Raw genomic sequence first — 26,891 nt, 5'->3', positions numbered from 1 at the left:
CCGGGTAGCTGGGACCAGAGTTTCTGGTTGGCCAGGGCAACTAGCAATGGGAAAGGAGAGACCGCTGGGGCAAGAAGATAGCTAGGCTAACGTGGTGTGGTGCCTCACTGAAGCCAGCTGCCACTGAGATAAATTAGGGTTAGTTCTATATCGCCCTACAGTGCCAGAACTCGCACCAGGGAGCAATCTCCAGGGTCAGAGAGTACCAGGGGCCCAGCGTGGAGTGGTGATGGGTGGGAACCGGTTGTGCCCTTTTTGTTTTTACCACAACAGCTATCAAAGACCAGAAGAGGACTAAGATATGGCAATTTCCAAAGGATAGAAGAAACAAGAGACATTCATTCTTAATTCTCTCTTGCCATTCCTAAGCGTCAAACAGATGCAATAAACACGCCTCTGAACATGTGTAGAATGAAGTCCACACGTCCCTACGTAAAGATACCCAGGAAGTGGAGAACCTATTATTTCAAGGAATCCTAACCCCAGTTTAGTGATTCGTGTCATCTTAGTGAAGGATTCATATATTAACTATTTTTGACAGCAATAGACAATTTTCAAAAATTCTGCTCTGATTGTATGTATTTAATTGCCATTTTAGCTTATTTTTATTCCCCCTTAGAATGGAGTGGCTCATATCCCTTCAGGACAGTGATCAATAGCCTCATTAACAGAAGCCGGGTGATGGGTCAAGTGGGCTCCTTGCGCATGCGTTGGCCTGCCTCTAGACTTCACGGTCTACCCACAGGCATGAGTGTGGTACTTACTGGGCTTGGCCTGGCTTCTCTCCGTGCTAGACCTAGGTGACTAAGGATTTAGGCATACATGTAAGCGAAATGTTTCTTTTCTTTTTCTCTCCCTGATGTACAAAATGATCGGCCGACATGGAAAAGGGGAAGGAAGAGACTCACAAGCTCTTGGCAGATAAATTTTTTATCTCCCAAAGTCGTAAGTACAAAATGGAGTGACAAAGATCTTCACATTTTGCTCATCTCTTTGGTCACTTTCCTGCTTTGGATCGATCACTCTTCGCTTATGATTTTGGTGTGAACCTCGCGGCTCTTCACCCGCAGCTTGTTGACCTGGGACTCGGCGATGTCAGCCCGCTCCTCGGCTTCCTCCAGCTCGTGCTGGATCTTGCGGAACTTGGCCAGGTTGACGTTGGATTGTTCCTCCTGAGAATGGGAATGCATTTGTAAGGAAGAAATGCTCACATTTCTAGATTTTAGGGTCAGTGCAACTTGGGTGTCTTTTTGTTTAAAACCAATTCATCCTAGTAAATTTTCAAAGAAGTCTTGAGAAGTGTGCACTTTTTTTTTGGTCCTATTAACTCCCCTATGCTTCATGAAGTCATTGTTAAACACAGGTGACATTGTCTCTGAATTTTCAGAAAAGCTAACGCTACCATGATTGTGCCAGATTTCCAGGCTCTGTTGTCATTCCTGTTGAGTTTTCCAGAGAATGGACAAGACTCACACAAGCAATCGCTATGACACCAAACAGAATATAAATTATTGCCACTTAGGTCTTAAATTATCCCCCACTTAAAAAAGTTTAGAAATTAAACATGTTTATTATTCTCAAAAATAATCCAAGTTGTCTCTGATTATGCTTGTAGATATAGTAATGAATTTTGAAAGGCCAATTTTAATTTAGTCTCCAGTAATTATTCTTTTTTTTAATGTCTCATTAAGAACCTTCGCAAAATATGACAGGCAGATTTAGAACACTTAGGAAGCTTAAAATTACTTGAAATAGGGTAGCTCCAAAAAGCCCTGCATCTTCCTTTCACAGTAGATTAAAAAGCAAGATCTGGAGTGGAGGGAAGCTACGTGGTTCGCCAGGCTGTGGCTGTGAGGTATACGTGTGTGTATGTCTGTTCTCTCTTCTTCCTTTGCTCTCCTCCTCCCCTTTCTCTTCCTCTCAGAGCTAAGAGTTCAGGAGTTAAACAAAAGCCACCAGTGGACAGAGGACCTTATCACAATGTGCAGGTACATGTATCCATAGAGACACAGGTGACACCTGACTCCATAGGATGAGTCAGAGAAGGGTAAATGAGATGACATAGAGCTGCAGTCGCCCACTGGTTAGGACATCACTGAACCTTCTGGCCTCCATACTATGTATGACCCTTCAGCTGCTCCCTGGGTCTCTTTACTGCATATGCAACAATGTCTTGTGAAGTAATTAAAGTAGAATTCCTACTTCCTTCTCATCCGGATCATCTGGTCCCCTTTGCTTTCCATTTCAGTCATATCTTACTTCCCCGTCTGGCTACTCACACCACAACTTGGTGGATTATTCCTGCTTTGTTTCCTTTTACTTCCAGGGCCAGCCTACTGGCAAGCCTAATGCCTTCTCTCTCCAGGACAAATCCTGAATCTCATCAATTCTCTTGGTTTTATTTCTGCCTTTAATGCAAGCCACACACCCACCTGAAAGACTTCCCAACATACATTCGTGCACCTACTTGGGTTTTCCAACAATCTTTTCTCTACACTCTACTGACATTTTAAAAAATAAAAATCAGGCCACATCTGGCCTGGAAGGAAATATTTCCCTTGATTCTGTGGCCTGATTGTTTTTGTATTATGATGAAGGCTTCTTTCCAGGGCCCAGAAGGCCTTGTGACCTACTTTCCATCTGGTTCTCTAGCCCCAGGTACACTGTTCTCTTTCTCAGTCTTGCTGATCCATGAACTAAGTACATTGCCCGCCCCCCAGCACACTATAGGGGTTATTCTTTGGTTAGCTGAGTTTGATGCTTATAACTGGACTCGGGGCCTCAAAGATGCCAAGCCCACATTCTCCCACTGAGCTATATCCCATCCTTATTCTCGCTAGTACACTCTTCTATGCCTTATGGAATGGCCAGTAGCCTCACATTCTTAGACCCTCAATAGATCATTTCCCTCTGATTCTTCCTTGATCCCCCCCCCTTTTTTTGCCTTCTGGTGTCTGTTGGCCACCCAGTCATGTCAGGGGTTCTGATCTCACCGCTTCCTCGGCTTGTCTCTTGTATGCTTTGACCTTTGATTGCAGTTTGTCCACAAGGTCCTGGAGCCTGAGAACGTTCTTGCGGTCTTCCTCAGTCTGAAAGATTTTAAAGTGTGAGTTTCTTGAAAGCATAAATACCACTTCTTTTTTCTGCATCTATGGTTTTTAAATGTCTTGCAGATAGGGTTGGAAACCCAGAGAAGGCCTTTCCTTACTTGGTAAGTGAGTTCTTTCACTCTTCTCTCATGTTTGCGCAGACCCTTGATAGCTTCAACATTGCGCTTCTGTTCGTTTTCAACTTCTCCTTCAAGTTCACGGACCTACACAGAAAATGTGGATTAAAAAATAATTTTTTTTTACATTTGCTTATTTTACTTTAGGTGTATGAGTGTTTGCTTGCTTGTGCGAATGTGCACCACAGAGGTCAGAAGTGAGCCCCCTGGGAATTGGTGGTACAGATGGTTGTGAGTCATCACATGGATGCCAGTGCTGGGAACTCAACCTAGGGTCTATGCATGAGCTGCAAGTGTCCTTAACCACTGAGCCATCTCTTCAGGCCCCAAAGGCAGATTTATAAAAATTGTTTCTATCATCTAATCAATCAGTGAACTTCTCCTTCTTCAACTGGCCTGCTATGTCATATGTAGATCCTGATGTCTTCATCCAAGTGCTCAAACTTAAGCTGTCAGGCCACAGGGACTATCTGCTCTTCACCTCAGCATGCCCTACAAGGTCTAGCTGTCTTAGGTATAAAAAGTCATGTGCTAGGGTAGAAAGAGACGAACGCATGGTAACCAGGACACCCACCCTGGCCTCCAGTTTCTGGATCTGCTTCTTGCCGCCCTTCAGCGCCAGCTGCTCAGCCTCGTCCAGACGGTGCTGCAGGTCCTTCACCGTCTGCTCCAGGTTCTTCTTCATCCGCTCCAGATGGGCGCTGGTGTCCTGCTCCTTCTTCAGCTCCTCCGCCATCATGGCGGCCTGGAGAGTGATAAAACAGAGTTGGTTAAGGGCAGACAAGGGCCCAGCAGGATTCAGACGTGCTATCTCCATTCTCACTCTCCACTCACGTCAGTGATGGCTTTCTTGGCCTTCTCTTCTGCATTGCGGGCTTCCTGGACGATGTCCTCCATCTCTCCCTGGATCTGGGAAATGTCTGTCTCCAGCTTCTTCTTGGTGTTGATGAGGCTGGTGTTCTGATTAAAAGACCAAACACACAAATATTAAATATTGAAGAACAAAGTCAGAAAGCCAGATGTCCAAAGGAGCCTGTAAACTAGTTATTAACAAGCATCCCTCAGGAGTTCCATAAATTATCTGAGTTAAGAGTATATTTTTAAAGGACAGTCAATTCTGGATGTCATGGGTCAGATAAACAAAAATGTTGTTGCCCTTCCTCAGTTAAACATGTTAAACTTAGTTCTTCATAAAACATTATGGGTAAATTTCTGAACAGTGGTAATACCCATGCATGTTTTTTTTCCTTCATATTTACACACCTGGGTGTGGAGGAGCTGCACGCGCTCACTGGCGTCCAGCAGTTCCTGCTCTGCAATCTTCCTGCTCCTCTCAGTCTGCTCCAGAGTGGCCCGCAGCTCCTCGATCTCAGCCTGCAGCAGGTTGGCTCTGCGCTCCACCATGGCCAGCTGCTCCTTCAGGTCCTCCTGGCCCCGGAGAGCGTCATCCAGGTGCAACTGGGTGTCCTGTGCAGTGAACAATCATTGAGACACTGTGTCCTCAGTCCGTGTCACAGCACTCATCTGGGATCACCTCTTGGTGCCACCTACCTTGAGGATGCCTTGGGTGTTCCTGTAGTTTCTCAGGGCCTCAGCAGCCATGCGGTTGGAGTGGTTCAGCTGGATTTCCATCTCATTGAGGTCTCCCTCCATCTTCTTCTTGATCCTGATGGCGTCATTCCTGCTCCTGATCTCGGCATCCAGCGTGCTCTGCATGGACTCCACGACTCGAATGTGGTTTCTCTTCAGCTGGTCAATTTCCTCATCCTTCTCAGCAATCTTCCTGTCGATCTCAGACTTGACTTGGTTCAGCTCCAGCTGGATGCGCAGGATCTTTCCCTCCTCGTGCTCCAGAGATGCCTTAAGGACAGTGAGAGGTGACATTAGCAGGAGAATGGCTCTGTGCAGTGTCCTAGGAAGGTTAAATTATCCCCCTCGTGTGTACCTGTCTTTGTGTTACCACCAAACATTTTGATATGCGACATTACTCTGCTTTGCTATAGAAGTATGTGGTATGCATTGTTGTTGGTATTATGTATGTCCCTCTCTCTAGCCAGATGTTTCTCCCTAAGGAAGGACCCTCCCCTTACTCATACTTGTTTGTTTTGTTTCTACCACAGTTCTTGATATGTACTTATGGTATTGTGTTCATCCTTTATCTTTATCCTCAGTGGAGAGAATAAAGAATCATTTTTCATGTTTTTGGTCCACCAATCTTTGCACCCCAGAGCAAGGACCTAGTTTCTTCTATAATTGTTGTGAAATGTTCAATAGAGTGTCACCTCTGCTTCCTCTAAAGCAGCCTGGAGCTCGGATTTTTCTTGCTCAATTTGCTTCTTTATTTTTTCCAGTTCATGGATACGTTTCCCTCCTTCTGCAATCTGTTCAGTGAGGTCAGAGATCTCCTCTGTTAGGAAAAAAGAAATAGGAATGTGTACAGAGATGGGGAGTGCCCCTTTAAATCTCTTGTTAAAGAAAATGAGAGATGAACTCACGTTGCAAATTCTTATTTTCCCTTTTCAAGGTTTCAAGTTGGTCTAAAGATTCCTCATAAGCATTCTTAATCTTGAACAACTCTGTGCTGAGAGAGCGGGACTCCTTCTGGGAGGCTTCAAGTTCAGCATGCGTTTCCTCATACTTCTGTTTCCATTCTGCCAGGATCTGAAAAAGCAAGGGATGTTGAAAAAGATGTAGCTGATAAAGTTTGAGGGGTTGGGGTAGAAGCCATGTGTTACAGAAACTCTGAGTTTGATCTGAGTGTTCTCAGGTTGAAAAAAAATAATTATGAAGGAGAAAAACTAACAAAGGAGTACTAACACACACACACACACACACGCACGCACACACACACCCTGCTAATGGATGAGGGCAACCAAGTGGTTTAGAAGGCTGATCTCATCAAAGACCGTAGAAGGATCTGGAAGCACACCTTGTCGAAGTTTCTCTGCTTCTTGTCCAGGGCGGCACAGGCAGCGTTGGTCCTCTCCACATCAATCATGAGGTCCTCCACCTCATTCTGCAGCCTCTGCTTCGTCTTCTCCAGGGAAGCACACTTGGCGTTCACGGCTTCTACGTGCTCCTCAGCATCCTGCAGACGCTGAGCCAGCTTCTTCCTGAGAAATGACAATGGATGAATGGTTAGAACTAACTGCTTCAAAAAACAGCTGTAAGTGAGCATCCCCAAAGCCACACTTTCCCCTACCAGTGTCTCTGAAGCTTGTTTGGTACAATGAGCTCTCTGGGAACTCACTGTTGCTCCCCTAACACCAAGTGCTAAATGCCGCCACATCTCAGCACAGTTATACTTTATGGAGCTTGAGCCAACCTGACCCCTCTGCCTTCCTTTGTAGAACTTAGGATCCGCCTAGAATTCCTGCCAGTTATGCCTACATCTCCACTCAGTTTTAATGCTCAGAGTGTGGAGTCTGTATGTTGCTAATTTTTGTGTTCTTGTAGGAGGGCCCACATACTAAGTACTCGAATGTTGACCGTGTTAAATTTAAATGAGACATCTTTGTCTTTCTGAGTAATCGTATCTCTTCTCTTTTTCGCCAGCTTTTTGTTAATCTAATTTAAAAACTCTTTCCCAGAATAAATGCAACTCTGACAGTTTATTTCACAATGACTCTTAGGCATCTAGCAAAATATTAATTTCATCAATATAGAGATTGTGCGTTATTCTGAGAATGAATGCCTAAGGGCACCTTAAACTGATGAGTAAGATTCTTCCCTACCTAGATCCTTTCTCACAGAATTTTAGCCTTGATCTTTCAGATGGCATTGGTTGTCTCTCCCTTTATCAAACCGTGTGCTTTCTCCCTCACTGCAGCATCTCCAGATACCACACTGGGCCTCGATCACATATTTCTATTTCCTCTTACAGTCATATTTTTGCATATGAAAGGAGAGCTACTATCAATCTAGATTATTTTTCTCTTTGCACTCATACCCCTAGGCCAATTATTGCATTAGCGGTGGAGAGAGAGAAAGGAGAAGCACACGAGAGTATATAATTAACTGAATAAGCTATTATAAAAATTCTATCTGCATCTGTGTAGACAGAATGAGGTCAAAAGTTCTCCCTTTGGAAAATTACCATTCGGCGTCTTCTTGCCTACATCTTTTCTCTGTCTGCCATGGACTTCTGTCATATCTTTCCACAGACTACCTAGGGTATTTGTATTTCCCGTGTAGATTAATGTTCCCATTTTCTCCAGCACTGTTGAGCTTTGAGAAAGCCAGGACCCTTTGCCCATAGAGAATTCCTGACCCAAGCATGTTGTTAGTAGATACATTGTCATTTTAACCAGGCCAGGCACATACTTGGCCTCCTCCAGTTCTTCCGTGCGCTGGATGGCATCCGTCTCATATTTCGTCCTCCACTGGGCCACTTCACTGTTGGCCTTGGACATGGCCCTCTGCAGTTCAGCCTTGGCTTCCTGTTCTTCTTCATACTGTTCCCGCAGAAGGTCACAGTCATGGCGGGAGGACTGAAGAGCATGAGCCAGGGCACTCTTGGCCTGAAAAATAAGAGTTTAGAGATTTAATTGTATGTGTTTAAACTAGTATTTATTCCCTAAGCTCTTAGATCCCACCAGCAAAAGGGGGTAGGGGGAAGTCATACACACAGTGAAAGTACAACTACAAGACCAATGATAACCATGACAACAACAAGAAGCTGGTTCACCTTTACTTCCTCTTCAAGCTGCCTCTTCAGCTCCTCAATCTGTTGAGTGAATGCCTGTTTGCCCCTGGAGAGCTGAGAAACTAATGAATCCTTTTCATCCAGCTGGCGTGAATATTCACCTGTAAAGATCAAGGTCCAGAAAACTCAGCCTGATGTTAGACATTAAAACTCTAAGATAGAAACTGGAGCAGAAAAGTTACTGAGTCTAAAACATGGTGACTGATGGAGGTTATATCAGATGTCCATCGTCCATTTCAATGCTGACGAGCAAATCTTTGTACAAGAGAATATGGAGAACTTTGAGCCAAACTCTTTATGATCAACCAAGACAGTTTTGGGAGACATTTAAGATGATCCGATTGCAGTTAAAAGAGGTGAATGAACACATGAAAAACAATGTATAGAGATTGGTCAAAGCACTCAGATACTTTCTGGCTACCGAGTTACTGTGTTGGCCCACTGAAACACTAATTTTGGGTGGAAAATGAGAATCTTCAAATATGACAGGTTGATCTTAAACTTAGCATTCTTCTACCTCAACTCTCTGGAACTATAACTGTGGGTATGTGCCTAAATTCCCAACTCATATTTGATAACTTTTTGATTGCATCCAAATCTGCTATGTGATGTTTAGTGTCCGACTTCTTTTTTTTTTTTTCGGAGCTGAGGACTGAACCCAGGGCCTTAAGCTTGCTAAGCAAGTGCTTTACCACTGAGCTAAATCCCCAACCCCGCTATGTGATGTTTAAAGCAAAAATTATTATATCAACCTATCTATCTATCTATCTATCTATCTACTTACCTACCTACTGAACTACCTATCTTCTTCTGAAAAAAAAGCAACCATATGCCATTCCTCAAAAATGAGATGAGGTAATATATGACCTCAAGCAACTCAGTAAAGTGTTCAGCAAATGGCAAGTTTGTGGTTCCAGAGATATAGTCTACCTGACTCTGTCTGCAGACGCCCCCTCTGCGCGGTCAGCTCGTTGATGAGCCGCTGCTGCTCCTCCTCCTTGGTCTTCAGCTCGCTCACCTGGTCCTCCAGAGTGCGGCACATCTTCTCAAGGTTTCCCTACATTCAGAGATTGTAGAAGCTATTCAAACGAGAGCTCTCACCAAAGAACGTTTGAGTGATCCAGATGTAGCTGTTGATTTGACATAAACTGTCTTTACAGACAAAGATAATAATAAGCTTCAGATGTCATGAGGAGAATCATAAGACACGTGCTCTGAGCATACAACTACTGTGTTATTTGGTGAATCTCTAGATTTTCTTAGCTGTGGTATAAGATAATGATACCGGACTGAGCTCATAGCATGTTTGTGAGAAACAAATTTTGTTTGATCATAAAGGATAAATGAAAATCCCCATGGTTGATACAAAGCATTTCAAAACCTCAAAATGTATAGCTGGATAGTAATTTTTGGTTTCTGAAGGAGCTCAGTTTTTGTTCCTTCTATTACTTGAGTATGGCTATTCTTGCTTAGGGTGAGCACATCAGACTTACGCCCTACTTCCCTAGTTCCAACTTGTATTGACCCGCCTGTGAGTTCCTGATGATTTATATCACAGAAATCTGTTTGACATTAGATCATGTTTGTACCTTGGATTTGGAAATGACCTCCATGTTGCTAGCGAGGTCGTCGATCTCCATCTTCATCTCGCTCTTCTCCTTCTCCAGCTTCTGCTTCACCCGCTGCAGGTTGTCGATCTGCTCCCCGAGCTCAGCCACGCTGTCCGCGTGCTTCTTCCTCAGGGTGGCTGCTGTGGCTTCGTGCTGCAGGGTGGCCTCCTCCAGGTCCCTGCGCATTTTCTGGAACTCGGCCTCTCTCTTCTTGTTCATCTCGATCTGGGCTGAAGTGGCCCCGCCGGCTTCTTCCAGCCGCTCGCTGATCTCCTCCAGTTCCCGGGAGAGGTCAGAGCGCTGCTTCTCTGCTTTGGCCCTGGAGGCCCGCTCTGCCTCGATTTCCTCCTCCAGCTCCTCAATGCGAGCCTGGGGATGGTGGAAAGGACTGAGTCAGCTTCTTGGGTCAGTCATTTTTCTCCTGATGAGTTAGACTCGTGGAAGCCATGGACTTACCTGCAACTCCTTGATCTTCTTCTGCAGCTGCATGCCGAGGGCCTGTTCATCCTCGATCTTGCTCTGCAGGTTGCTCATTTCAAACTCTTTCCTGTAGGGAAAGCCCTTGTGTCAGTCACAGAGCCACTGGTGATAATTTCCCCCCTCAGACCTGTATCTTCACCGCTTACTTTTTGAGTTTCTCATCGAGCTGCTGTTTGTCATTTTCTACGTCCATTGTGGACTCTTGGGCCAGTTTTAGGTCCCCCTCGAGTTTCCTCTTGGCTCTTTCAAGATCCATCCGGATTTTCTTTTCTTGTTCCAGAGAGCCTTCAAGCTAAAAGTCAACAATTTGTGAATGCAGTCCCTAGAATAGCACATTTGCCCCAGGCTAACTTAGAGACGTTAATTCATAAGTGTATCAGCATGCTCTGGGGGAGGTGGGGAGGTGATGAATTAGTGAATTAGGAAGACCTGTCTCATCACTCCTGCCTTTACACTGTTTGCTTAGACTAAAGAGCCAGTGTTTGAAACACGAAGTGTGCTGTTCTGTGCCATGACTACCAGTGAGACACCATGGCTTCTCTACATCCCACTGAGTCCTAATGGGCAGTATTTCTCACATGTGATGGGCAGCAAAGGGGTGTTTTCACACTATGACTTGGCTACTGCATCCTGCATTCACACACATCCAATAGGTTCTCTCTTAGCCTGTCATGTGTAAGGCCAGCTGATCTTCCATATCCTTGTCCAGTGTACTCTTGTCCCTCTGGGCATGAGTCCTGTTGTCATGTTGCTGTTATGCTTCCCACTTGGGCTCTTAAAGCCACCAGTGTTTCTAGTGAGCTAAAGACTATTGTTCATACAAATCTTGGTGAACAAGCGCCCGTTGCTTTTCATTCTTTTTACTCATATCATCTGTTATCAGCCACTTGTCTTGTTGATTTTCTTATTTGTGTGTCTTGGTCTTCATGTTGACAATGACGTCCTAAAGTTCTTGTGTAGGGGAAGTGCTTTGGTGATGCCCATTATGTCACTGGGAGACAACCTTGCTTAGTTATAGAACTTTTAAAAATGTATCTGAGGTATTAGACTCACGTCATCCACTTGCTGTTCCAGCTTGATTTTGGCTTTGGTCAGGGTGTTGACTTTGTCCTCCTCTGCCTGCAGGTCATCCAGGGTCTGCTGGTGGGCCTCCTGCAAGGCCTTCTTCTCCTTGGTCAGCTTGGCGATGGTTTCGTCCAGGCCCGCCATCTCCTCTGTGAGGTTTTTCACCTTAGGAAGCAAACACACTTTGCATTAAATATTATGTCTTAATAGTTTAGGTTTTATGTTTTACTTCTTAATTAAAGTGAGTCATAAGCCGCCCATGTTGATATTCCACACCTTGTTCTCCGTGGCGTGCTTCTCCTTCTCAACCTTGGCCAGTGTCAGCTCAAGGTCATCGATGTCTTTCTTCAGCTCTGAGCACTCGTCCTCCAGCTTCCTCTTCTTGGCGGTGAGCTCGGCGTTGATCTCTTCCTCATCCTCTGCTCTCTCAGTCACCTCTTTGATTTTGGCCTCCAGCTGGATTTTGGTTTTGATCAGCTGGTCGCATCTTTCCTCAGCATCAGCCAAGCTGTCTGCTTCCTATGAAGACATAGTAGACATTTTAAAATTTTAGTTCCCTGGCCCTTTTAGATTTTATTAATATTTTGAAAGCAAATAATGTTTAAAGGCATTAAGTTTCTTTTAGCTAGCTTTCCATCACTGAGAAAAATTGTCAGGGCACTGACTATTAACTTGAATAATAGCAATGAAATGTAAAACGTGGTTTCCAGTGAAACTATGATACCATTGTTTTTTTATATGTTTAATGTATCAGCATATAATTTCAAACCAGCTTTCTTTGTTTAATGTTCATTTTTATTAAAGTTTAGTACAAAAAAGATATTAAAATAAACAACTGCATATGAAGACCTTGCTAAGGGGACAGTGAACAATAGAACAAAATGACTAAAATGGAAAGAGTGTCTTCCAATGACGGCATAGCTTAGAATTAGAAGAATGACTGGAAGAACCAAAAAGAATGGGTCACAGGGACAAGTAGTACTTGGATAACCTTGTTTCTAATGAGGAAATGGGATTTGAAATATAAACTCTGCGACAACATGCTTGTATTTCTAGGCTCTAGAACTAAGTAGGTAGTAGATAGAATATAGTGCTAATACACAGACACACACACACACACAGAGAGAGAGAGAGAGAGAGAGAGAGAGAGAGAGAGAATAGTTGAATCAAACTTGGGTATCTTCTTCAATAATCTCTTTCTTCTTATTTTGGAAAACTTCAGTCTCTACAAACGACAGTAAAAATACAAGCCAGCCTTGATATTTGTAATTCCCTTTGTTATATATTCAGAATGAAGACCCAGAGGGACGGCTTGCTTCCCCTTCTGAATTCAGAAAACTGAATGGGAACCTTTTGTGTTTCTATGCTTGATTATGACAGTAGCTTGGGGGAAACAAAAACAGATCAGATGATTGCCCCTTCTCACATAATATTTTCCGAGTCTCTAATTTATTGGGTCATCTGAGTGAGATTATCAACCCAATCCCTCATGCTATGCATTAAAAAAAAAGACACTATCTATAGAAAGCCTTGCCATGATCCAATTCTTTTAGATAGTCTAAAATTTCTAAAACAAAACTGTATAGAAAGTTTTCAGAAGACTATTGGTTAAGTATTTGGAATATTGAATTGAAACTGATATACTTTTATTACAAGGTCTCCTCCCTACTCACTAATAATACTGTTCTTTTGACATTTGTCAATATGTAGGATATGGGAAAGCAAATATCTCCCTATTTGCCATCCACAGTCTGCCAGTAAAAGCAATTAAAGAACAGGAAATGTTTCTTTTTTTTTCCAGGCAACTAAGCCTCCTACTGAACTGATTTGCAATACTGTTGTGTGTGGAATGTTACAGAACACTCAAAGGAGTTGTTCATTTAATGATCGTTAGCCCGTCATGTGATCCTGGGACTTTCTTGGTCATCACGGAGCTGAGATTTTAGCATCAGAGAGAACCCTGAGACTCACAGACTGAACTTGGAGCTGCAGGTCATTTTTCTCCTGCATCAGAGCCACCATCTTTTCTTCTAGCTCTTTCCTTTTGGCCTCTGCCTTTGCAAGGTTTTCTTTAGTTTTTTCAAACTCTTCCTTCATGTTGGCCATCTCCTTCTCTGTCTCGGCACTCTTCAAGAGAGGTTTGATCTTGAAATACAGCTTCATCCAGGGCCAGTGTTTCACATTCATGAAGGCTCGGACGTTGTACTGGATGCAGAAGATGGACTCTCTGTGAGAGGAACAGAAATGTTCAAAGTTGGATTCTGGCAGGAATCAGGAATAAAGGGACTAGAACAATGAATGATACCCTTATTCATACCTTCGCTCCACCATCTTCTGGTACTCCACTCTTGCCAAGTACCCTCGGCACATGGCCTGCGTCCGGGTAATCAGCTGGGCCAACTTGTCATCTCTCATCTCCTCTAGGAGCCCCAGAAGACCAGCTTTGAAAAAGACCTGTGTGCAAGCAATGTTTCAGATCAGAAACTTCACACAAAGTTTAAAGGGGCAGGAAAACATTAAGTTGGATTTCAAGAGGATTACCTTGGTGTGACCAAACTTATACTGAGTGTGGTCAATGTCGATGGAGCCAAGGAGCTTCTCAGAAGCCTTCTTGCTATCGATGAATTGTCCCTCGGGGATGGCACTTGCATTTAACACCTTGTATCTGTTCAAGCCAACCAAATAAATGACATAGCTATTGTCACCAAGCAAATCTCCTTACCATAGGAACACTATTGAAAGAACTATATTATCCCTTTATCTATTCCTCGTACAGTCAAAGGACTTTACAACATGTCCCCAAGTCACTTGAATGCTGCTTTTCTAATTGTTAAAAAGGAAAAGCAATAGCAAAAACCCTTAAACTAATCCACAGTGACAAATATACAACCTCTGCTTGAAGTCTGCGTAGAGGATCCTGCTGGGGAACCCCTTCCTGCAGATGCGGATGCCTTCCAGTACCCCGTTACACCTCAGCTGGTGCAGGACCAGTTCGTGCTCCATGGCACCTGAAAGAACACATGCACTTCATGGTCTAGACTCTGAAACAAACACACTGGGACTTGTCTGGTTAGAGGACAGAAGTGTCTTACCAGGCGTCTTAGTCTCATTGGGGATGATGCACCGGACAAAGTGGGGGTGAGTGCTCCTCAGATTGGTCATCAGCTTATTCAGGTTCTCCTATGGAGTCATAGAACGTCTACTTTAGTGTGTGATGTTATATACACTCCCATTTACAGGCAGAGTGGCCATGAACCACCACTTTGGTTCAATTCTACTGAATAGTATGCAGTTGTGAGTTTTCCAGACTCATGGATAGAGTTTCTAAGGCCTTGACATGCCCTCCTAGCTTATGTTTTGTGGACCACAAGCATGGCTTCCTGTTAGTTGTTGAGATGGCTGCTCACTGCTGATGAATTTCTTGGCATGTGTGACATATTTATCATAGCACTGTAAGCGTGTGATGGAGCTTCATCCACACATGGGGCCTTTGCTGAGGTATTTGGTGTGGCTTAACTCCTAATCCAGTGCTGCCTTCCAGCCTTCCATCTATCACCTTACTTCCCTGAGCTCTTTTCTTGTTCTGGATACACAGCTGTATCATCCTACTAATAGCCACAATACTAAGTATCAAAAGTTTACCATTTTTTGGAGAAACTCTTTCAAAATAACAAGAGCATCCAGTTTTGAAGATGCAATTAAGCCAAGAAAAGAGATTTTTTTTCCCTTGAAATCTCCAGATTTATCACATCTGGTTTCTTATATTTTCTCCTTTGGACTCACTGCTCTCCAATTCCTGCTGTGATTCACCAGTCCTCCACTTTCAAATGAAGCCTCTACTAAGTATAGACTCCTAGACTATACTTAGGAACTTGGAAGCTCCCAGAAGATCAAGAAAATCTCATCGTATATGCAATCTTGTCCTGCTGGAGTTGTGTTTTTGTTTTTGTTTTTGTTTTTGTTTTTGTTTTTGTTTTTGTTTTTGTTTTTTAATGCCAAATGACCTCGTTACTGAGTTTCCAATCTGATGCTTCTGTAAGTCACTCCTGACCCTTATCTTGGTTATTAGGGATTGCTTCAAAGCTATTCTGACCCTCCCTAAAATTCAGGTCTACCACTGCCTTCTGACCCACCCCAACCCACCTGAGTCATATAACCAGTTTCAGAGTCTTCAAGACAATATCTCTGCCCCACCACACCCTTTATATACAGCCACATATAATCTAACACCCTAAACCTGTTTAGAGAGAACATGAAGTTTGTACCCTGAAGAGAGCTGACACAGTCTGGAAGGAAGAACCCTTCTTCTTTGCCCCTTTCTTTCCACCACCGCCACCAGACTCTGGGGAAGCAAGGAAAGCAGAGTCATTTAGAAGCCAGGCTTAGAAATTCCACATTAAATAAATATCACATTAATAAATATCACATTAAATAAATATCACAGTAATAAATATTACCTGCTTCAGCAGCAGCTGCTGCCCCAGAGAAGAGGTAAGCCAGAGTTTTCATTGAAGACTTCTGGTACAGCCCCACCACGGTCTCATTCAGGGGGTCCTTGTTCTTGTCCAGCCAGCCAGCGATGTTGTAGTCAACGGTGCCGGCATAGTGCACCAGAGAGAAGTGGGCCTCAACCTTGCCTTTGGCGGGTTTGGGCTTCTGGAAGTTGTTGGACTTTCCAAGATGCTGTTCATACAGCTTGTTCTTGAAGGAGGTGTCTGTCGCTTTGGGGAACATGCACTCCTCTTCCAGGATGGAGAAGATGCCCATTGGCTAAAAAAATAAACACAGTAAGAAATGCTCCTTGAACTCTGTCTGCTCACGGGAGTAAAAGATGACACAAATGGCTAAATCCAGTCTTCAGTTCCACAGAACTAATGAAGACTCCTTTGTTTGGTCAGAAGTCACTGATTTAATGAGACTCTTAGCTATGACAAAGGGAGACAAATGAGGGTTTTGTCCTTCTGCAGTTCATGTCTTTACTCCAAAAGTCTTAGAGCAGAATTTCTCCAAGTGCACCTTCTCAACTAGCTGCACTACTTCATTGTTAATCTTGTTAACAATACAGACTCCAAGACTTACTTGATCTTTGCAGGAAAGAACTCATCACACTGACAGTGGGGAACACTGTTGTGGTGTTAAGTGTTTGGGTTGAGCTTAGCAGAGCTCTAATTTGAAAGCCTCTGTCTACAGCATTAGAAATTCATATTTCAGAGGTCAATAGTAGTGAATCCAAGGGTATCAGAGAAGAAAGAAAAAATATTCTAATAAGCGCTAATTTTTTATAAGAATAATAGGGGAGGGTGGTAATGGGGGGAGGATGGGGAGGGGAAGCCCATATTGAAGGGGAGGGGGAGGGGTTAGGGAGATGTTGGCCTGGAAACCGGGAAGGGGAATAATAATCGAAATGTAAATAAGAAATACTCAAGTTAATAAAGATAAAAAATTGTGAAACATTTTATTCTCCTATTAAACTTGTTTGATGCTTTTTTAAAAAAAGGAATAATAGATTTTGATGTAAGACTTTGTAAATTCTGTATAGGAATAGAGTTCTGGACTATAGAACATATCTGTCTCTAAAGAGAGGACATAAAGAATGGAGGGGCTGGAAGATGGGGGACAGGTAAACCAGTGTCTTCTGAATGTGACATAGGTGGCCATTGTCCTCATGATTTCAGTAGCTGTGGTTAGTTACCTGCCTAACAACTGTACAAAATGGGGTCTGTTAACCTTCCACCTTGGATGGGAGGGTTCATAGGCTCCACCCTGCCCCAAGGAACTACAAGCAGTAAGTGGCAGCCAGGGAGGGAAGGTGTATTTTCTTCTGTGGGGTAGCTACTGATAAGATGCCCATGGCGTGGTGAGCAATCCCCTCTCCCATGCTCACGTATGCTCCTGCAAACTCACTGGACCAAAAAAAGTAGAAGGGTGACTTTTTGAGGAGGAGTCAAGAATTAGCAGGGCTGGGAGTATTGGCAATTGGAATAACAAAAATATATTACGTATAACGTATTATATATGTGTGTGCAAAGTAGTCAAAGAATTAACATTTTAAAAAGAAAACATCTTGTCTCACTTATCAGCATTCTTTCCCCATTTTGTTTATCAGTAGACATCGTTTTCCATCTCACATACCGAGGTTTTATTGTCTTTTGTTTACACACCACACAACTGTGATCTGAACAAGGCATCCCTACCTTCTCGATGAGCTCGATGCAGGCCGCCAGGTCCATCCCGAAGTCGATGAACTCCCACTCGATGCCTTCCTTCTTGTACTCCTCCTGCTCCAGCACGAACATGTGGTGGTTGAAAAACTGTTGCAGTTTCTCGTTGGTGAAGTTGATGCACAGCTGCTCCAGGCTGTTGAACTAAATAAGTGGAGACAGAAATTAGCATTCTGTTTCTCAGGACAGTGTCTCTGGGCTTTCCTCAGCGGGGCAGGCTAACCGCTCTCTGGGCATGGTGGCGGTTTTGTCTCACTTGTAGCAAACCCCCTTAACTCAAATCTCATCCAGTTTCAATATGCTCATAGAAAAAGATCCACAAGTATCATTTCAGAATGAGACCAATTAGAAATTCTTCTGGTAAAATAGAGAGCATATCACCATTATTGACTGGACTGAATGGCATTCTTTGTAAGCAGACATACTTGAGTTTATTTAGTTGCCATTTCTGCCCACTTATGCCTGGTCAGTTGCAGAAGATACCTTAGTGTCTAAACACACTTCATTTCCCTAGTTAAGCAGATAGTGATCTCAAAGTCTGTATCAACTTGACATCCCCTTTCCTGGTGCCACTCAGATGCTATCGTTGCTTTATTGTCTTTTCAATCACTTACTGATTGCTGATTTTGTATTGAGGACCGTTTTAAGGGCTTTAAATGCAGCTGTCTTATAACTCACCAAAAGACGTGCAAGAAGGTGTTACAGACATTGATGGGTCTTCATTGAAATTGTGTGAAGACCAGGCATATGCCACCCCCACAACCACACAGAGAAGAAATGACAGAGCTCTCTTTAACTCCAAAGTTCATACCCTCTCCCAGATTTTTCAGTCCTTTAGCATGATTCAGTTTAAATGCAGTTAGCTTTCATAGCCTTTCCTCGGTGACTACAAGAACAAGATTTGCAAACTTCTCTGCTACAAAGTTTCTGCCAACTCACATCAAAGATCTCAAAGCCAGCGATGTCCAAGACCCCGATGAAGTACTGCCTGGGCTGCTTGGTGTCCAGCTGCTGGTTGATGCGGGTGACCATCCAAAGGAACATCTTCTCGTAGACAGCTTTGGCCAGGGCACCCACAGCGTTGTACACCTTCAGAGACAGAGCAGTTCTTGTTGGCATCATTAATAAAGTCAAGGAGGTCTCTGGTATGTGTGCTTCACGAAGGGCATGCATTTACCTGCTGCACAGTCTGGCCTTTGGTGACATACTCATTGCCGACCTTGACCCTGGGGTAACACAGGGCTTTGAGCAGGTCAGCAGAGTTCAGATTTTGGAGATAGGCAGCCTTGTCAGCCACTGTAAAAACAGAATTCAAGTCCCCAACATTACCTCCTCCTGGCCCATAATACACAGAGGTAAAATGGTTAGACTGCTTTATACACCCTATTGGGGGATTAATTAGAGTGTGCTTTCTAGCTTAGCTTCAAACGAAACATGAGTTCGGACTATATTTTCTCTGTGAACCCATGTAGAGAGTTTTATTTGGCTTTGGCTGTTTGAATTTGGTACCTTCCGTGCCATCCGGCTCAGCCTGCTCCTCACGTTGCTTCTGCTTGAACTTCATGTTCCCATAATGCATCACAGCCCCCGTGAGCTTATAGATGGAGACTCTTTCATCAGAAGTGAAGCCCAGAATATCAATGGCACTCTATGAGGTGACGAAGAGGAAATGTAAGGGCAGAAGACACTGCTTACTTGGCAGGACTTATAGTTTTCCCTAACTAGGCAATGGCTGTCCTATATCCATCCATCATGTATGACTTACATCTGTGGCCATCAACTCTTCTTGGTCATCAATGCTGGGCACTGTGATCTCCCCCTGACTGACAAAGGCGTAGTCGTATGGGTTGGTGGTGATCAGGAGCATTTCTGGGTACATAGGATTCAGGGTATATGTTGAGCATTAGAAATTGTTAACAGAAGACTCACTTCCATCTACGAATGTCAGGTTCTTACCAATTAGATCTGGCTTCTTGTTAGACATGATCTGGTAAAAAATATGGTAGCTTCTCTCAGCTTTTAGCTGGAAGGTGACTCTAGACTTCTCCAGAAGATCTGTAGTAGAGAATCAACATCAGATGAGAAGGGATTATCAAGTGTCTTAGAACAGTTTTAGAACTTGAGGTCATTAGCTAAGTCTTATGACCCCTTGAGATGGTAGCTCATATTTATAAGGCGCCCCATGCTACATCTCTGCAAACCCTGAGGTTCCTCTTACTGCCTCAAAAATGAAGGAAAACGAGCTCGGCTAAAGGAATGCTCACTTGTCACAGAGAAGAACCTTGACATTTGGAGTGCAATCTAGATTTGAAACTGCTGCTTCTTGTGTCTCCTGGCATTCTAACAGGGAGGCTACTAAGAGTATTAATTACCAAGGCTCGGAAAAGGAAAAAAGATCACATACTTTGAATCCGTAGGCAACTCAACTACCCCCATGCTACTTTGTTCTTTGATTATTTTTGAAATATTCAATCTGAAATGAAAGTGTTCTGGGCCAGCATACTTCAAACGAGTCCAAGAAAGCCTGGCAGTTTCTACAGAATCATGCCTGGGTTGGTAAATTCACCCAGTGAATTTTGCCTAGGGCTGGCACTCACTGCAAGCCTGTCTGGCAGCTGAGGTGGTTGGCTTCTAGGCTCCATGCTGAGCAGGAGCTGTAAAGTGTTCTTCCAAAGCCTCATGTGTTATTCTTGTATTCTACTTAGAAGGTCCAGTTACTACTCACATGTTTCAATATCAGCAGAAGCCAGCTTCCCTGTGGTACCAAAGTGGATCCTGATGAATTTACCCTTGGAAGGGAAGAAGATGATGTTAGCTTCAAAGCTTGAAGCACACAGATAGGGGTGAATACAATGCTTCTACTATAGTTTCAACGGAAGGCAGAGAACACCAAGAGACTCACAAAGCGAGAGGAGTTGTCATTCCTCACGGTCTTGGCATTCCCGAAGGCTTCCAGCAGAGGATTGGCACTGATGATTTGATCCTCCAGGGTCCCCTGCAAGGAAAAAAGCAGTCCCCACATCTCAGGCTCTGGCTTTCCTTGCCTCAGAGCCCCCAAAGAGCCTGGACTCTGAACTGCGACAATTGGCTCACCTGCATTTTGCCAGAAGGTGCTTCCTCCTTCTTCTTCTCCCCAGTGACTGCAATTGTTGCAAAGTACTGGATGACACGCTTCGTGTTCACAGTCTTCCCAGCCCCAGATTCTCCGCTGTCCAACACACACCAATATGTGGGAAATTGAGCTTTGTGGCCAGTGAAACTATGTCTGCCAACAGTATTTGCTCTCTCATGCATCTGTCTTTACATCTCTCTGTTACTGTCGTCTACGTGAGGTCTTTTTAGTCAACAGATAACTCATATTGTTTTTCTTAGTTTGCACTGACAAGTAGGGGAATCCATTTATTATTCGTTGAATGTGTGGTTTGGGTGCTTAAGATGATCTGGGCTCTTTTCAAGGTGCTGAGACCTGCTCTTGAGGAATCCACCAAGCAGCCATTCAACAGCTATGTAGCGAATGGAGAGAGGAGTAAGAAACCCTGAGTGATGTGTACTCCTTGGCTGCCTTAGACTAGAAATACGGCTCCAGTTAGCTCTCCCAGGGTTAAGAAGTTCCCTAAGTAGGCCTCAAAGAACATGACTGATGCTGTCCCCCAAAAGCTTTACCTTCATTAGGCTGTGTGCTACGCTCCTTCTCTGGCCACGCTCCAGGAAGAAATATTACATTCCCTACTTCCGGGAATACCACATGGATAGCGCTCTCAAGGAGACACTGACCAGCAGGGTGAATTCCTTGCTCTTGTTTTACATCTGGACTTGATCTGCCCTCTACAATGAAGCTGACGTAGATCCTAGGTCCTCACTAATCTTGTCATTTCTTTAGTACTTCCTGATTTTCTCCTTGGGTTTATCTTTCACTTTCCCAATGAGAGCAAAACACTAGTAAGTTTCAGAATAGAAATACATACGTGATCAAAATAGACTGGTTCTCCCGATCTGAAAGAGAAGCAGTGTGTGGTCAGCACATAAATCAGTCACATACATTTTTCTTGAGTCACTAAGTGTCATATTTTTTGTGGAGTTTTTTTCTACCGTATTATCGTAAAGTTCTAGATGGGATTTAGTCTCTAGTCTTTCAAGTTAAGAAAGAAAACGATAAATTGTTGTCATGTCTGTGTCACCACAGAAAGAATGCCCTATTGCTTTCATGGAAAGGTCAGTATACTCCGTAGTCAGACCTCCCCTCCCCCAGTCACCATCTGTAGATTTTAATGGCACACCTCCCACAGATTAATAACTACTGCTAGAAATGTGTCGTGTGCTCTGTTACAGGTGGGGATGGTGATGTTCAAGCCAAGGTTAAGATTGCATTTCTAAATGGGTGAATTAACCTCACAAAGAAAACATTTCCTCTTCCTGTGGCCCCAGACTACAACCCTGTGAGTGGCCTTCCTTGAATTGTTAAAGAAATGACCAGGAAGACATATCTCAAAATGAAATTCTTTGCAGGGTGAACACTTCTGATTATAAACATGAGGGAATCCCAAGCACCACCTTCTGTAAGGAGAAGCTGCCATCAAGGATCTGATGACTTTAAAAATGACAGGACTTCTAAAAGTAGCCAGTCCAAGCAATGAGCAACTTAGGCAGTGAGGGTGGGTCGATGATGTGACTGGCACTTTTAGTCAAGCAATGTGTCACTCAGTTTTCTCATTATTCAAACACACAAAGTAAAGGACACATTTCTGAGCAAGGTGACAGTGACAGGACAGAGTTGCAAGCAGAGTTTAATCCCCCTGCCTACCCCTCTCTGCTTTTGACACTTTTCAGGAACAACTAGAACATCATGAACAATCATGAACAACTGGTTCTTTCTAAAGGTCTTTTGGATTCTAGCATTGTTGGGTTATGGGTGATAATTCAAATGAAAACCATTTGAGCCATTCACCTGTCAACATGAACTGGTAGGCGTTGTCAGAGATAGAGAAGATGTGGGGCGGGGCCTCCTGGCGCTTTTTGCCTCGGTAAGCTGCCACCACCTCTGCATTATACACTGGCAGCCACTTGTAGGGGTTGACAGTGACACAGAACAGGCCCGAGTAGGTCTGCATCAAGAGAAGGGACATAATTATTGGATGGGACATTCATTTTCTACATTTTTTTGGAGAAAAAAACATATTAACTACTCTCTTGATCAAAAGGCCATGATAGTGAACTCACGTAGATCATCCAGGCTGCGTAACGCTCTTTGAGGTTGTACAGCACAGCAGGCTCGTGGAGGTGGGTCATCATGGCCATGTCCTCGATCTTGTCGTACTTGGGAGGGTTCATGGGGAAGACTTGATCATCTTTTACTGTTACAGTCTGTCCACAAACAAGAGATATTAAGTTAGGAACTTAAAAATGGAATGACTGAAATGTCAGTCAAACTAGCCCAGTGATGTAGTGTCACCAACTCCAGATGTTTTACTCACAGCGCCACCTTCGGTCTTGGCTGTCACCTTCCCCCCTTCCCTGCTCTGCACCGTTGCTTTTACAAAAGACTCCTTAGCATCCACCACAAACACGGATGACTTGGCATCAAAAGGCTTGTTCTGAGCCTCGATTCGCTCCTTTTCAGACTTCCGGAGGTAAGGAGCAGCCTCCCCGAAAACGGCCATCTCGGCGTCGGAACTCATGGCTGCGGGCTATTGGGGGCAGCCCAGTGGGAGAGTCTGCCTGGCAGAGGGAGAAATGGTAGAAATTCAGAAACCGACTAGTAGAATCACATGCCTTTTTCTTTTCATTCCCTGACAGTTGGGTGAATGCATTTGCACTGGGCCTAACCACCTCCCTGGCTGTGGTGTGGCTGAAATGTCAGACTCCTTGTTCCTTGCCAGTGCTGACAAGTACTTAATCATTCATTTGGAAAGTCGTTGTTTGTGGCTCGCCCACTATGAGAGATGTCTACTGCTTCCTGCACCTTGTCTTCTGTGCATATTAACCTTTAGAAGCTGCCTACCATTGGCTCCTGTAAATTACAAAGTGCCGAAGATGCTAAGATGTTCTCTGGTTCTTTATACTTTTTTTCTTCCCCATTGAATTTCCAGCCCCTTGCAGCAGGGCGTCCCTCTTTCTGTGGCAGCCTTCACACCTCTGAGAACACATGCTGGATAGAGAGAAGGGCTCCGGGCTGGATGCCTCATTAAAATGAAAAATCAGGCTATGTGGCTAAAGTCTTAGGAACTCTCTTGCATGTGGAGAGTTAGGGGTCTCCCCCCCCCCGCCAGACTCAGCAGTTACAAATATTGCACACTAGAACAGAAAGCAGAAAAGTGAAGAACTTGGTTTGTTATTATTTTGTTTAAAGGACAGCTTATTATCCCTCTGTCCAAATTTTGACCAACTTAATTAAGTTTTTGTATTCTTTTACTCATATTATTTTAATTATTTCCCTCAACTTTTTCCTTTAAGATCAACTTCTTACCATCCATGAACTCCGTGGACAGTCATCCTATATAACCCACGTTGTGTTACCCTTTCCTGAGAAAGCTCCACTGGGTAAACTTGTTCCCAATTTTCCATTCAAATTGCAGTAGCTGATACCAAAATTAAAGTACTTTGCCTTGCTGAACCCACTTTCTCAGCACTTCAGTTTTTATTTGACAGACCATAAGACAACATGCAGATTTGCACTTTGGTAAGTCAAGGGTTGATCCATCCCATCTGTCCATTTAGACATCGCCTCGCTGTCTTATTAATTAGTGCTAAAAGCTGTAGCATAGAATGCTAATGGTTTTTCTTTTTAAATGAGCAAACTGCATCTCATTGCATGTTGAAATCACTTAAAAGACAAACTACAAAACTAGATATAGAAAACCTCATGCACAAAATCCCCAAGCCTCTGAGAAAGCATCTCATATGCTGCAAAGGATCTGTGTTAATAAGACCCAGTTTCCTGAGCCCCTTAGAGTTTCGCAACAGAAGCATGATCAGCCATGACAGTGAAATGCTTTTCATTTTTCAACCCCAACAGACACTCTGCAAACACTAAAGAAAATTATTTGCACTCAGAATGAAGGAAAAGGTGGGGAGGGAGGGGAAGACCTTACCTTTAGGGATGCAACTTCGACCGTGGGTCTGAACTGTAATTGGGGAAAAAAAATGCCTTCTGATTAAGAGCTAGTGACTCCCAATAAGAGCACAGCTCTTATCTGAGGGAACCAAGAAATGACTGGGAAGACCACAACATCTAATTACAATTGCCACAGAGTGGCTTGGTGCTTCACCGGAAGGACTGCCAGGGACAGCAGGAGCCAGGATGTGTGGCATGCACACTAGCAGCCAGGCATCCCTTCCCGTCCACACAGAGCCCTGTCCTCACACACTCTTACCTTGAAGCTTTATGAGGAAAGACAAGTCATTCTCATTCCAAGGGGTACTTTTATAGGATCAAATATGGAAAACACGTAACCTCCTCCTCTTTCTTAAAACATATTTGGCAAAATGTGTTTTTGGCAAGGAAGGTCTCCAAGCCTAATTCCCTTCATATTAAGGATGTTTGGATATAATTAGAAATATTCCCTCTCACATTGGGTTAAGTATATGAATCAATCTCCTATAAATAATTTGAGTTGTTGGTGATAGGAAAACGATCCGTCCTTGGAATAATGTAAGGTGTTGTTTCAGAGACTGCTGAGTTCTGGAATCCGTGCACTTTGTTGCCTGGAGCTCTTCTGTTTCACTGAGTGCCCTCTGTGAAGGCTCTTCAGCTGCCACACAATTGCAGTGTTAAACCACGGAGGAAGCCTTCTGCTTCTCAGTGTCACTGCAACGACTATTCTTTCCTCCCAAGAAGATGGGATTTTTTTTTCCCAATTCATTGTCTCCTTGGAAGGATGTTTCAAAGCTTAATTTTGAAATTTGGTTGATGAAAAATAGCCAAAGAAAGACAGCTGCTTTTGTTTCCTCCAGTCTGTCGCCTCTGACTCACTGTTGAATCATCCCCTTCCCACTTCTGACCTACCCCCTAACCATTGCCTAGCCACACGCACATTCTCTCATTAAAAACAAATGAACACTCCAACAAACGAACAACCTCGTGCTGTTTGTGAAATCCTGTTTCCTCTATGAAAATGGATGTGAGAAAATATTAAAAATGGGATTTTTGTCTATAAGTGCCAGTGAGTTTGACTTCTCCAGCAACCACAGTGCTATATATTTAAATTTTCACTTACAAGCAACACCTGAACATTGTTTCTTTTTTTTAACTTGTGTTTGTTTTGCTGTCTGAATGGCCTCGAATCCTCTCTCTTAGCTAGCATTGCATGACTGAGACTGAGCCCCCAGGGTCTTGTTTTGCAAGTTGCCACGTATAAAAGTAGGTATCTAGAGATGAGGATCACCACGGTCATATGATTTCATTACTGCAAGGGACTGTGAGATCCGCATTCATCTTCCTTCTAACAAAGCAACCAAGCTCAAAGAAGAGACAAGTATCTACTCATAGAGGAGAGTCACACAGTGGTTTAGACTCTGGGCTAATTGATCTGTAGCCCAGCCCTCTCGATGATAACACTCTACCTAAAGCGGATTAAAGACACCACGAAGGGTCTTGAAGAACTTTACATCCACCAGGAGTTTCCTAGGCAACTATTAGCTGCTTTGTTCCCTCAGGTACCCCACTTTGCTTCTTATGAATCTATTTCTCTATAGGTATCTGTAAAATGTGGCTAACGGTTCTCAAAGCAAATGTTTTCATAATTCCCTGAATAGGATTTGATGGAAATTTTAAGATGGACTTTGGTTCTACTCGGTGCAGGGGCTTTTCAGAGAGGAGAAAGCAAGATCTTGATTTGTTGCTGTTGCTGTTGTTGTTATTATTATTATTGTTGTTGTTGTCACTACCAAGTTATAAGATACTTAAGCCTCGACAGGTGATGTGGGGAAAAAATAAAAGAGCCACTACAGTGAGGAGAACAATCTTGTGCTCTTCCCCAAAGTTAGCGCAAACCAGCTTACCTGTGAAGTTGGCTCCACATGTCTTGATTGAAATCAGTCTCAGACTTGCCACTTAAGCCAAGACCATAAGCCAAGACAATTTTCTTTTGGCTCCGTTAGGGGAGTTAGCATTTAGCTTTTACCAGGTACTGTCTAGGAAGACTGTGTTTTTGGCTATGCATCAAAGCTGTCCCCAGTTCTCAAATGTTAATCTTCTAGTAAAATGTCTCAATAATCTAATGTGTGTGTGTGTGTGTGTGTGTGTGTGTGTGTGTCTTCCTCCTAGTTGTTCCTGGTATCTTCATATTGTATATATATGCATATATGTGTGCATTTATACATAAACATATATTTATACATATATAAGCATATATTTATACATATGTAAAAATAATATATACATGTGCATTTGAGTAAACTGCTTTGAGATTCTTGGTCTGGTCTCTTAGTCATTGACTTTATTCATGAAATTATAGAGGAGGCTACAAAGAATGAAAATAGGTGCATAACTTATTATACCAAATTATAACATAAAATATTGATTTCTGTATATTCAGATTTGATAGGCATTCTATAGCTTTCGCAAAAAAAAGCATTATTTCCAATTG

General features: G+C 43.4%; 1 protein-coding gene and 1 long non-coding RNA gene across 7 annotated transcripts in view; one reads left to right on the top strand and one right to left on the bottom strand.

Annotated features, from left to right (window-relative positions):
• The window catches only part of LOC102555216 (uncharacterized), a 28,043-nt gene extending 12,332 nt beyond the window's left edge, over positions 1-15,711 (top strand). For 3 of the 5 annotated variants that reach the window (XR_005490318.2, XR_010055398.1, XR_010055397.1), the window contains 2 exons: positions 891-6,392; positions 12,888-15,711. This is a non-coding gene — a long non-coding RNA (uncharacterized LOC102555216). The remainder of the gene's footprint in view (positions 1-890; positions 6,393-12,887) is intronic. The other 2 variants (XR_005490319.2, XR_357692.5) reach the window with 2 other exon arrangements.
• On the bottom strand, positions 913-24,801 carry Myh1 (myosin heavy chain 1). 2 transcript variants are annotated; one of them, NM_001135158.1, is made up of 40 exons: positions 24,678-24,699; positions 24,396-24,428; positions 22,779-23,022; positions 22,525-22,668; positions 22,253-22,409; positions 21,273-21,300; positions 20,401-20,515; positions 20,210-20,302; positions 20,033-20,096; positions 19,264-19,362; positions 19,073-19,176; positions 18,817-18,955; positions 18,485-18,603; positions 18,247-18,396; positions 17,281-17,451; positions 15,544-15,856; positions 15,352-15,428; positions 14,179-14,266; positions 13,977-14,094; positions 13,628-13,751; positions 13,404-13,540; positions 13,058-13,313; positions 11,363-11,605; positions 11,075-11,251; positions 10,168-10,313; positions 9,998-10,088; positions 9,521-9,910; positions 8,862-8,988; positions 7,914-8,032; positions 7,550-7,746; positions 6,156-6,339; positions 5,722-5,887; positions 5,509-5,633; positions 4,778-5,086; positions 4,490-4,693; positions 4,061-4,186; positions 3,801-3,971; positions 3,209-3,313; positions 2,994-3,089; positions 913-1,172 (listed from the first exon to the last, which is right to left on the bottom strand). In NM_001135158.1, exons 3-40 carry the CDS (start codon positions 22,980-22,982, stop codon positions 1,020-1,022), a joined length of 5,829 nt encoding a protein of 1,942 aa, NP_001128630.1. In that variant the 5' UTR covers positions 22,983-23,022; positions 24,396-24,428; positions 24,678-24,699; the 3' UTR covers positions 913-1,019. The 2 variants fall into 2 exon arrangements, with proteins under 2 accessions (NP_001128630.1, XP_038941362.1); XM_039085434.2 differs by having other exon boundaries at positions 915-1,172; positions 22,779-23,018; positions 24,678-24,801.
• Positions 24,802-26,891: the final 2,090 nt, after the last annotated feature.

This window comes from Rattus norvegicus, chromosome 10 (assembly GCF_036323735.1).
Source record: "Rattus norvegicus strain BN/NHsdMcwi chromosome 10, GRCr8, whole genome shotgun sequence".
In the NCBI taxonomy this organism is placed as follows: Eukaryota; Metazoa; Chordata; class Mammalia; order Rodentia; family Muridae; genus Rattus; species Rattus norvegicus.
This window is presented reverse-complemented; position numbering and strand designations above follow the sequence as displayed.

Bases quoted from the DNA above. Each gene is read 5' to 3' on its own strand.
- Myh1 (XM_039085434.2), bottom strand. From the start codon at position 22,982: ATGAGTTCCGACGCCGAGATGGCCGTTTTCGGGGAGGCTGCTCCTTAC. The intron at 11,252-11,362 runs GTGTGGAATATC...TTGCTTCCTAAG, and splicing joins AGCACGCCACGGAGAACAAG to GTGAAAAACCTCACAGAGGA. The intron at 8,989-9,520 runs GTACAAACATGA...CTCTGAATGTAG, and splicing joins AGGTCATTTCCAAATCCAAG to GGAAACCTTGAGAAGATGTG.